Source organism: Camelus bactrianus, chromosome 22 (genome assembly GCF_048773025.1).
Source record: "Camelus bactrianus isolate YW-2024 breed Bactrian camel chromosome 22, ASM4877302v1, whole genome shotgun sequence".
In the NCBI taxonomy this organism is placed as follows: Eukaryota; Metazoa; Chordata; class Mammalia; order Artiodactyla; family Camelidae; genus Camelus; species Camelus bactrianus.
In genome coordinates, this window is record NC_133560.1 from 14151216 (window position 1) to 14163455 (window position 12240).

A 12240-nucleotide genomic window follows, 5' to 3' on the forward strand; every position below is an offset into this window, starting at 1 on the left:
GAGGCAGGGGAAACTGGGGCTAAGAGAGGTGAAGGTGTGTGTCCCAGGGTCCCTGGCTAATACGGAGCAAAGCCTCCATCCTCAGTTTTCCCTCTAATTTCAGGACGTTCTCCCCTATGCCGCGCTGCCTCTGTATCTCTGTAGAAAGCCACTTTCAAGAAGTCATCTGGGAGAGGCTCTGATTCTTGGGATATTTAAACAGGTAAGAAAGGATTCTCCTCTGTATCTAATATCCTTGGACAAGGATACTAAACCATGCAGGTACTTGGTCAGAGCATAATACTTAATAAAATTTAAGCACAGGCATTTTATGCAATGCAGCCAATGGAATTTCGTGTTCTCCCCGCTCACCACTTCTTTCTTTTTCTTTCTTTTCAGCTCAGATGAGTCACCTTGGCTAGACTGCCAATCCCCACAGAACTTATGTTCCTTGATAGGATATGCCGATAGAAATGAGAAATTCTATAATGGTTTGAGACGTGAGTTAGTCACCTGTCCCTGCGAGGAGCTAAGCGCTGTCTCCTCCAGGAAATGTAAGCTCATCAAATGGACACGAACGCTCGTAAGGACAGCCAACGGACGGGAGACCGTGTAGGGAGCTGTTTTTCCCTCCCTTTCTTTTTGAAAGAAGCGCCCCTATACTGTATCTGTCAACTGCACTGCGTCTCGCTTACGTGACCCTGCAACACACAGCGAACTCCCAGACTGGCAGCTGGACTGAAACCCTCAGTGCGCGGCAGCCCCTATGCCTTTTCATTTCCCTCCCCTTGACACGTGACGCGGCCGTCCCTGGAGTGGAGCTGTTTTGAGAGGACGATCGCTAGAACAATCACCGGCTTGGCAGGAGATGGACAGTGTGGGAGAGCCACAAAAGAAGGAGAGACATTGTCACTGAGGGTGTGCATCCTGAATGCCACAGCAGCAGGGACGCTGGGTGGTTTCCACCTGCTGTCCACCATCCCTCAGTTTCAGAGCGTTACCACCTCGACTGGCCGTTGATTGTTGGCCCTCCTATGATCCGCATTGCTCAGAGCATGCAAGTGAAGGGGGGGGTCACCGTGCTTTGGAACAATGTCAGGAAGGAACGCTTTTCTCCAGCAAAGCTCCTGGCGTCCAACTGGCCGAGAGGAAAGTTACGCTTGGCTGCGCCCAGAGGTACGTTCTTACTTCCTCGAATGATGCCAACAAGCAGATTTCAGTGCTGTCAGCCCTTCATTATGTGTCAGTAGAAACAGTGGCGCCTGAAGGCCGGGGAGACGACCTAACAACGTGCGCAACTTCCCAGACCAGCACAAGTTACAGAAACGTGTCAGGGACTCCTCTGAGCTGAAGTCCTCTCTTTCTCTTGATAAGAATCTCTTGGAAAAGCAGGTGGGGTTTTTATATCGGGAGTTCTGCTTCGTCAGGGGCTAACTCGTCTCTGGATAATCAGCACCTAGACCAGTCAATGCTTATCTATATGGATGAATGGGGGACTTACACAGTATGGGCTGTGTATGTAATACACACCCACACAGCCCGCCCTGCTCAAAAAAGAAGTAGTCCTTTTAGTCCCTTAGATCGGTCACTCCCGGCTGCAAGGATGGGACTGCAAATGAATTTCCTCTGGGGAGTCAACACTGGTCAATTGCTGGTGGCTGCCTTGAGGGTTCTCTTGGAGGTACCTGTGCACTGAGTCTAGTGAGCAAAAAGTGCGGTCATCGATTAGCAATGTCTGCATGAGCTGAAGACAAAGAAATGGTGGCCTGACTGCTTTGCATTCGCTAATGGGTTTAAAGCTTTAAATTCTTCCAATTGAATTTTCTAGATGAATACCTTTCCAGCACGTTTTAAAGTCAGCTTGGACTGGATGAAATGGGTGGTTAAGGGTATTTTTCCCTCCACTGGTGTATTTTCCTCATGTATTTCTTTATATACTTGCTGGATTTGAAAGCAAATGAGGCGGGAAAACACTACTTGGTTTTCCTTAGGATGTAAAGTTCTTCCTGGAAAAGAAACCAAGCTAGTATATTTGCTGTGTGGTGCGACCATCACAGCGATCTAATTTCAGAGCATTTAAACCACCCCTAAAAGAACCGCATGCCTATTAGCAGGCAGCCCCATTTCCCTCCTTTTCACCCTTGGCAACCTCTAATCTCTTTTTTGTCTCTATGGATTTGCCTCTTCCAGACAATATAAGTGGAATCATACAATATGTGGCCTTTTGTATCCAGCTCCTTTCACTTAACAAAATATTTCCAAGATTCATCCATGTTATAGCCTGTCATAATATTTCATTCCCTTTTGTGTTTGAATAATATTGCACTGTATGGAACATATCCCATTTTGTCTCTCCATTCATCAGCTGATGGACATTTGGGTTGTTTCCACTTTTTGGCTATTGTGAATAATGCTACTATGAACATCTGTGCCTATTTTTAATGAGAAATAATGTTCTCCATCCTCTGTAGGAATATACCTAGCAGTGAAATTGCTGGATCATATTGTAATCCCATGTTTAATTTTTTTGGAGAACTAGTGAACTTCTGTCCACAGTGACCACTCCATTTTGCATTCCCATAAACCATGTGTGAGGGTTCCAATTTTTCCACATCTCTGCCAACACTTGTTACTGTTTGTCCTTTGATTATAGCCATCCTAGTGCGTGTGAAGTGGTAGTTTTTGGGGTTTTTTGGTTTTTTTTTTTAAACTCATGGCTCTACGATGCATGCTCATACCTGGGCGTGAGACGGCGGAAGTCCTCTTCTCATGTAGACACCGAAGAGAGCATCCTTCCCGAGGGAGATGTTGAACTTCAAGAACTGGGGCTGGCTGATGTGAATCTGTGACCTCCAAAACACGCCCGGGGGGACCTCCTGGGTCACCCGCCGACCAACTTCTGCTTCGCCGCTGTCTATGCTGCTATTCTTCAAGGACCAGGAAACTGGAAAACAGGAATCGAAATCAAGTCCGTGACATTTATGCATATTAGCTGGCTCTACGCTTCTGTTTGATTAGATGCCAGGATTTAAAAAAATATATGACGATTAAACTCACAGCAAACTTCTCTTTAGGTCAGAGCTTAAAACATTTCAGTTTAAAATAACAAACCTATAAACTCATACCCCAGAGCATCTGAAATATTGGCACAAGGCTGCCTGCAACTTCTGGGATTGCTCTTTCCCGATAAACTATCGTAAGAGCTGGAGTCTGATAAGTACGTGTAAAGCTTCCAACAACCCCACGTATGCCTGGGACGTAAAACGATCAGCAGGGGAGGGGAGAGTGATATTAATTTGGCACCAAATTTAATTCTTGCAGCCTTGAATTATTCTTTCCAGCCACAAACAAGTCCAATATACTCTGACATCTTCATAAATTAAAAAAAAAAGAAAAAGAAAAAGCAGCAGTGAACAAAAATCAGTCCAAAGTAAATAAAGTAACTCAACAGAAAAAGCTGACTTGCTCTCAGGCTGACCCAGTACTGGGTGTGACCCCTTCCTTGCCAGAGGTAAGGACTTAGGAACCATGTAGAAACCACACCCCTCTCCCCATGACACTGGTGAACCTCCGCTGCATGACTTGAAATCACTTATACAGAAACCAGTGGTTGCCCACACTCAGCATCCTTCAGAACTTAAAAAATAGGAGCTCCACGTAGTAGCCTTTAATGAGGAAGAGTGTGGAAATGGATATATGTATGTATACACATGACTGGGACATCGGGCTGTATACCAGAAATTGACACCTTGTAACTGACTATACTTCAATTAAAAAAGAAAAAGTTTATGCTACTTAAAAAAAAAAAATAGAAGTTCCAGAAATTCCTATTTTAAACAGAGGATTTCTTAATAACAACAAACCAGCCAGTGTCTCCTACACTTCTGAGGGTGGTTTCCTTTACACATACAGAATTAAGGAAAAGCTGGGAATTACACGTAGTTGCCCGAGAAAAACAAGTTAATTGCTCTCTCAGAACCTCATTATCCTCCTCTCTAAAATGGGAATGAAACCTTGCTGGAAGCCAGTTTTACACAGGTCATTTGCGATTCCTTCAGATGGATTCTGAACTTGAAAGAAAACACAAAATCACAATCTCTTATCTTCCTGAGAACTTCTAACCCAGTTGAAACCAAATACAGAAAGAATCGAAGACATGTTGGTTTGGAGGGTCTCCCCACTTTCTCATGGCTCACTCTGGTGGTCTTGTGGATCTGGAAACTTCTTCAGCCTGATGGGCAAAGGATGGGTAGCAAGCTCCCTTCCTGCATAATGGAAGGACGCTTCTGAAAATGTTTATCTGTATTTGGCCACAAAACATCGCCGAAGTATTGGTCAGGAGAGGTCATAAGGTTTCAGAGCTTGCAGGAAAGGTGAGAGAGGCATTCCGACTTAGCCGACCTGGCTCTGTGACTGTCTGGCCACTGCCTCAAGGCAAGACTCACCAATGACCTCAGTGCCAGTTTTCCCAATCATAAAGTGGAGAGGCAACATTCTTGGATCCCTAAAGGTTTTCCGTATCTAAAGTATAAAAGAAAACCACAGAGTGACTTGGGGGTATAAAGTTATTTTTTCCCCTTTATTTAGCTCAATAGTGGATCAAATATAAAGTAAACAGGGGCTTAAAACAGAGTAGGAGACACCTGGGTTTGGACCTTAAGAAGAAACGGTTGACTTCCAGGATAGGTAGCAGGCTCCTCAGGGAAATTTGGAAGCTTCCTTCACAGAACATTGTTAAGAAGAAAAGAAAACTCCTGTGTGGTTCAGCTCTTCAGAGGGGGACAATGGTTTGCTCCCCAAACATTTTTTTTTAAATGGAGGTACTGGGGACTGAACCCAGGACCTTGTGCATGCTAAGCAGGCACTCTACCACTGAGCTATACTCCGCCACACCCCCCACCAAACATTTTTATGTGGCCTGGTGGACGTGAAGTATTTTCCTGAGGGGAGGAATACGGCATGGCACCTGAGAGCACAGACTCTGGGCTGGGACTGTCTGAGCTCAGATCCCAGCTTTGACGCACGCTAAGTGCACCCATATTCTCTGTGCTTCCGTTCCCTCACCTGTGTAACTGGGACACTGTTGTTATTTATTTCACTGGGTTGTTACGGGAATTTAATGAGTTAACCCACGCAAAGCTCTTAGAGTAGTTTTTGACACAAAATAAGCACCGAATAAAAATTAGCTATCAGGGTAATTCTCGGTGAGGCTCTAAGCCTAAATCGAGTGTTGTTCATCTTGCTGAAATGATGGCATGTCCAGGGGGAACCACTTGTTATCACCAGTTGATGATTATAAATTAAAAACTAACTTGCACTTAAAAATGCTGCTTTCGACAGGCTCTCCCTCCCCCCAAGTTAAAGATTTTTGGGGGAAGGGATATAATAAAAAAGGGATGTAGTTGGAAAAAAAAAACCTGGGGAAGAATAGTTTAGGAGCCTCTGACTGAGACCTAAAGTAACCCCAACCATCAGACGTGTGACAAGTGCATTAAGAATAAAAGCGAATTTTAACGAAATTATTCATCTTTAAACTTAATAAGATAAGCTTTCCTACGCGTCTGCTGGGCTTTCAGGGGTTGCTGGGTTAATGACAGGATATGAACGAGAAACAGGAAATCAGCACCCACGAGCCTGCTAATCTGCTGTCGAAACCTACGCAGGTTTCGGTAACGTGGAGCCAGACGAGGACGCCAGAGATGGGGAAGGGGGCCGACTTCCAGAGAGTGGCTGCTCGGGAGACATGCAGCCAACGAGCCTCAGGGATGTGGTTCTTAGCATAGTAGGGTCCCCCTCCTTTCAGTGGATGCCACCATCAGGACACTGATGAGCAGTATGTTGGCAGCCCAAGCTGCCTTCTCAGAGCCACACTTGCCCCTACGGTTTCAGATGCTCCGCTCTTTCCTGTCCCATCTGCTCAAGGAGGCAGTGCACCTGGGTGCTGACGTACAGGTTTTGCAGCCAGACGGAACTGGGTTCAAATCCTGGCTCTGGTTCTATCTTGCTGTGTGACCTCCAGCAATTTGCTAAACCTCTCTGGACCTTCATTCTCTTTTTGTTCAAGTGGGAATGATAAGAGTAACTATCTCACAGGGCAGGAGTAACAAACGGAAGTACACAAAGAAGGGCTTAGCACAGTGCCGAGCACATAATAATTGCAAAATAAATGCTAGTGACGCTGAATTAAATAAAAAGAGTGAAAAACTATGATGGACAGCATCTGGCTTTCTTTAAAGAGTAAAGAATTTTTGAAAGGACAGTGTGTGTATACATGATATGTATGTGTATATATATGTGCCTACACGTGTACATATATGTATTTGTCCATCTAGCTATCTATCTAGAGAGAGAGGAGAGTCGAATTCTTCTGGAATAGACTAAACTACGGGGACAAGCTTAAAACTGGGAGTCAGGATCTATTTCCGTTACCGATTTTGGCGGGGGGGGGGGGGACTTCCAGAAGCCAGTTTGGTTATTTTACTGATTGGCTTTTACTTTCTTAATAAACCTGCTCCACTTAGTAACACTGAAATTAAGGTCCGGTCAATGGTACCTTCACACTAAACCTTTTTTTCCCTTTATGTCCCGCCTCCCACTAGATAAACAGGCTCTTTCTCTGAGTCTCCACGGCACTTAGGCTGAGCCGTCCCGCAGCACTGTTGCTGGGGATTGTGTTGCCCTGCTTGCCTTCCCGGGTCTCTCCTGTCAGACACTGCACTCCCTGAGGTCAGGCAGGGCCGCAGATCCACCTCTGGGTTCTCTGTGGCTTGTGCCTGACAACCATGGGTAATCTATAGATGCCTGGTGAACTGAATGAAGCTTTACCTGCCCTTCCGAGGGGGTATTTTTAACACAACCCCTTTGACTACCGGCTGAAATGGCCTTAAGGAAGATTTACTTTGGAAAGTTGCACGTAAACTGACTTAAAAAAAAAAAATTCTCTTCTGAAAAGCTCTCTGGGCAAATATACTATCGAAAGAAAACGTCCTTACGAATCCTTTTGAAAAATCATGAGTCAACTCTTAATTTATCTTCTGTATAAAATCTTATAAGCAAACACACGAGCCAGGGGAGCTGGAGTCTAGTGGAGAGGTCCTTGGAGCAACAACCAAAAGGTAAGGGTCTTAATCCTGATGGTTTATGAAGCTGAACTTTTTGTGGAAGGAATCGGGGTGTCAATGAACTGTTCTGGTGAACTCTCATCCTTGTGAGTAAGTAGCTGGCTAATTCTAGGCAGGTCGGCTCTCCAGGTCTTTTTGTCCTTATCTACGTAAGAGTGGTTTGGACCCAAAGATGCCTTAAGGGGCACTTCACTCTAGTCTACTGTGGTCAACAGAGCGAGCCAGGAGGGTTATCTCCGGGTACGTGCTACAAAGCGTATATGTGTGTGACGTCCACAGCGGGAGGGGTTATTAGAAAGTGAAGGTGACGTTGCTTTGAGCAAACTAGTGACTGCTTTCAAACTAAACCTTCCAGATGTGCAACTGAGTTATGCTTTTGCCAAGAGGGGGTTTTCACTTTTCCCTCATATTAAAAAAATATATATATATATATACAATTTTCACTTTGAAATAATTTCAGATTTACAGAAAAATTTCAAAAAATGGTACAAAGTTTCCTACGTGTCCTTCACCCAGATTCCGTAAATGTATACACACTTGTGTGTTCTAATTTTTTCCCTAAAACATTGAGAGTTAAGCTATAGACAGGTTGCTCCTTTACCTCTAAATATTTCCACGTGGTTTTCCTTAAACAAAGCCGTTCTTTTACAGAACCACAGTACAGTTATCAAAAACAGAAAATTAACATTGCTACTATGCTGTTAACTGTCTTATGGCTCTTCCTCAAATGTGCCGATTGTTACACTAACATTTTATAGCCAAGGGATCAAGAAGAGAGGAATTTAACACCATTCGGTAACCACTCTGCGAGAATCTGGCCACTGTGCTTGGGTTATAGGTAATGACTGAGCATGGCTGTCCTGACCAGCAGGATAGAGTCCAGCGTCCATCTCCCAGAGCTGGGGCTCCCACGTCTAACTTCTCTCCCTATCTATGAGCTGCCCAGTGAAAGGTGGAGATGATGATGGTTTTGCCCTAAGAAGCAGATGCTTAAGACACAGTGGTTCTGGCTGGTTCATTTCCAGCCTGAGATGAGATTTCGGGGATTTCAGAGGTAGCACTCTAATGATCAATTTTACAGGACGGTTCACCTCTATAACTCCACGGAAGATTGATCATGGAAATGTGAAGCGCTTGCCTATTTCAGAAACATGCACCTAAAATTCCAACCAGTTAAATAAGACTGATGTCGAGCAAAACGACAGCCTTCCACAGCCCCATTAGAAGCTAATCATTTCAGAAAATGTTGCCATAATTCATTTACCGAAACAGCGAGACTACTCCCCAAACAAGTGATAAAGAGAATGGACTCAGTCATACCGGGGAAATGAAGCCTCGTATTAATACTTCCCAAACTTAAACTGAACTCTGGAGGCACCTTGGCATAAATCTGCCTTGCAGATTATTCTGCCTCACATAGTTTTATCTATTGCAAATAAAGTTGAATTCAGAAGATTGCTTCAGTCATTACACCTCGTTTCCATTTATTTGGGAATCAGGACAACCATCTGCGGGTTCTGTTTAACCAAGAGATAGGCGAAAAGACTCTCTGAAGGAAATCGGATTCACTAGAGCTCGGCTGAGACACCAGCAGCCTGCTGTTGGCTGCCTACTCTAGGGGAAAAGACGTCCATCCCGCGCGTCCACGGCGCCTGTGACGGTATTCACAACATCACGCAGCAACGGTGATTTCTATAAAATCCTCCAGCACTCAGGACTACCCGTGGCCTTTACATCTTTTGAAACCTCGATTTGTCACCTTAGATAAAAATGGCCAACTCTCTGCCACTCAGAGTGTTAACAGATATTTGTACATCTGACTGTCCAGGTGAACGTACGTCTCCATCAGCATGCAGTTCAGCTGATCAGCATTATTTATAGCAGCTGAAGTTTACTCAGTGGTCACTGCTTACCATGTAATCTCCTGATTCCTTTATCATTTTTTATTTTTCCTGCTTTTCGGATGAAAGGACCGAAACAGTGACTTGCCTTACGGCTACACAGCTCTTAAGGGGTGGAGCTGGGAACAAAAGCCACGTCTGACGGATTCTGAAACCCACACGTGTAACCAATATGCTACTGCATTTCGGACTCTGGGCTAAGTACAAGAGATGCAAAGAGACGTATATCCACGCGAATCACAGGGACCAACTTCTGGGTGTGAGGGTCTCTCTGAGAGAGAAGCATGCTGATGCCAGCCAGGGTGAATGCAGCAGGTAGTAAATTATGACCTCATTATTAATACCACCTCAAGCCATGGTGATGCCAGGTACAACAGAAAGTATGCCACTTGGAGCGGGGTGTGGGTGGCAATCAGGAGCTGAAATCCACCAGTGTGATGCACTGAAGTGGTACCCATCTGTAACAATGGCAGAATAGCATGGCTTCGAAAATGAGGGGAGTGGTCGCTCTGGTACGTAGGCTGGTGGGGTACTTGCCAGCAGACGTGCAGTATTGTAATGTTTGGCTCTAACATAATGACCCCTTGTCCTTCTGGGAACTTCACCGACTTTGAAAAAGCCCCATGCAGGGAAGTGATCATTTTGAAACCCTGGGCTGTGTTCACTGAGAGGCTGACGAGAGCCAGAGGAAGAATTACCAACCTCCCTGCTAATCTGGCTCCTAGTACCGTACATTAAGCCAACTAGTAAAATCATTATGAAGTTTTTGCTGAAAGGGCAAGTGTAGAAAAACATGTTTCTAAACAGAATAACAGTCTCTGCCATTTTTTTCCAACTTGCATACCATCTGGAAATCCTGATTTTTTTTTTTTTCAAAGGGTAGGAAAGAAATGTGCTCCAGGCACAAATAAATGTTTACAGCTGAGTTATAAACCGAGAATGGTGGGGCTTAAAACAGACAGGCTGGCAGTGATGGAACTCAAGCTGCAGTGAGACAAATAATGCTGCGAGGAGCAGGCCAGCTCGTTTCTGCACATTGGTCCTTTTGGATGGGAAGTCCTGTATCCCCTGACCTCATCACACACATGTTGGAGGAGAAGTCTTCACTGGGGTTTTACTTAATTCTTTGAAGGTAAAGGACAAAGAGGAAGGGGCAGAGTTATCTGGCTTGACATTCTAAAGGCAGCCTTCGAGTTTGGAAAATATAGCATCTCATCAGAAGTGGCAGCCCGTGGAGGCTCGTTAAATGGACCGACTGAGAGATGTTAGGATGATGCCCGTGACGACTACGAATATTCATGGATCTCTTATTAAGTGCCCGATACCACACACTGTGTTCTGTAAGCACCGTCTCATTCATGCTGGACAGGAAGCTCATGAAGGAGGGGGTACCATTTTGCAGATGACCAATCAGAGGCCGAGGGAGGACAAATGACCTACTGACATTCACACAGCTGCCAAGTGACGGAGCTGGCGTTTGTGTCCAGCCACTCTGTTACAGAGGATCTGTCAATGCAAAGTTACCAAGAATATATTATACCCAACTCTTGGTCAAGAAGGAAAAACTGGTATTACGAGTCTAGTATTTCTCCCTAGTCGCCAATCATCTGTAGTTACAGGCAAGTCCAAGAAAAGTAGCAACGGGTTTGCACACGATCAAGAGCTGTCAGCCAACTTTTTCCGTAAAGGGCCAGACAGTAAATACTTTAGGCTTTGTGGGCCGTGTACCCACTCAGCTCTGCTGCTGTAGAGCAAAAGCGCCCCGGACAATGAATGAACGTGGCTGTGCTCCAATAAAACTTTATTTGCAAAGACAGGCAACTGGCCTGATTTAGTCCAGAAGATGTCGTTAGCTGACCCCAGATGTAGAGGTCACCTTGAATGTAAAATGAGTGATACGTTTTGAGAATGATCCACGAAATTCTACTTGGGATTTCACTCTTAGGACCAGTGCACAAATTGGCTAGAGATGATGTGCCCTTTAAAAGTTCTTGTATCCACTGACTCTAGGTCTAGCCAATCAAACCGGATTCCCTTATGTTATCTGACCAGGTCAGAACATTGTATTGAATCTTCGTTCTCAAGGCTGCTCTAATCCCAGATCTATAGAAAATGTGCTCCGTGCTCTTGTAATGAAGATGTATGAGTTCATTCCTTTTAACATAGAAACACACTGGAGATGGTGAGTGATCCTGGCGGTCTGCGGGCTCCCCTTCCTGGATGGGAAACCCGACAACCAAATCCACCACGTTAAGGTTTAATTGAAAGAGAGGATGGAGGGGAAGAAAAAAATCATGAACAACAACAAATGGAAAAGGGAAGACAAAGGCCAAAGAACATATATTCTCCCAACTAATTAATCAAGTGCTTTGTTCCCACTAACATCAGAGCGTGTAGGCTGCCCTGTCTATTGGACTCCTTTCCAAATCTGAGCAACGTAAACACTCCTAAAGACCAGGTAATGAAATCTCTATCGATGTGCCATCTTAGATGGGACTCACATGCCCATGTTTTGCTTACATTTTAATTTGCTTCTGCTGGATATTCACCCAGTAATTGCTTAATAAGATTAACCTCCCTGGCAACGTGTGGTGTATCTTGATTAAAACATTATCGGAGTGAAGGATTATCGCATAGTACGGGAAAATGGAGGGGGTATTATTTAATTAACTTATTGCCAATATATCTTGATTGTCTCTTTGAAACACTGGAAAAGTAGTCGATTGGAATTGATTCGGGTTATCTAAATGTATAGAATGGGGGAGTGGGGAGGAGGTAGGTCACCGGGTAAAGAAATTCAAACCTAAGGTCATTTTTCTTTAAAAAGAGTCATGTAGGTGCGCAGAAAACCAAAACCTTTCTAGTTGTTCTTAAAACTGAACTTCACAACTTCAGAAGAGATCTGGTGTCTTCAGTTAGAGTATCACTTTGGTGTTCAGAAAGATGCTCTGAGTTTTATTTCAACTTTAAGCAACTGTAAATTCTCACACTTTTTTCTAGTGACGAAATTCACTGGGCAATGATTTGGCAACCATTTTTCTGTCTCATCGCTCACTTGGAAAATATTCTATTGTGCGTGATGTTCTAGGACTTAACACAACATTTTCAAAAGCGTGTTGCATCTGAGGGGAAAAAATTCTGCTCTTTCCAAAGACAGCCTGGAGTCTGTTTCTTTGTGAATTTTGAGATGACATTCTCTTAGTTAGGACTTCTGTCCTGCTGGTGTGGGATGCTGAAGT

General features: G+C 44.4%; 1 protein-coding gene across 7 annotated transcripts in view; it reads right to left on the reverse strand.

Annotated features, from left to right (window-relative positions):
- The window catches only part of TENM2 (teneurin transmembrane protein 2), a 404559-nt gene that overhangs the window by 183393 nt on the left and 208926 nt on the right, over nucleotides 1–12240 (reverse strand). For all 7 annotated transcript variants that reach the window (XM_074350320.1, XM_074350321.1, XM_074350315.1 and 4 more), the window contains one exon: nucleotides 2718–2923. In XM_074350320.1, coding sequence (XP_074206421.1) covers nucleotides 2718–2923 — 206 coding nt within the window. The remainder of the gene's footprint in view (nucleotides 1–2717; nucleotides 2924–12240) is intronic.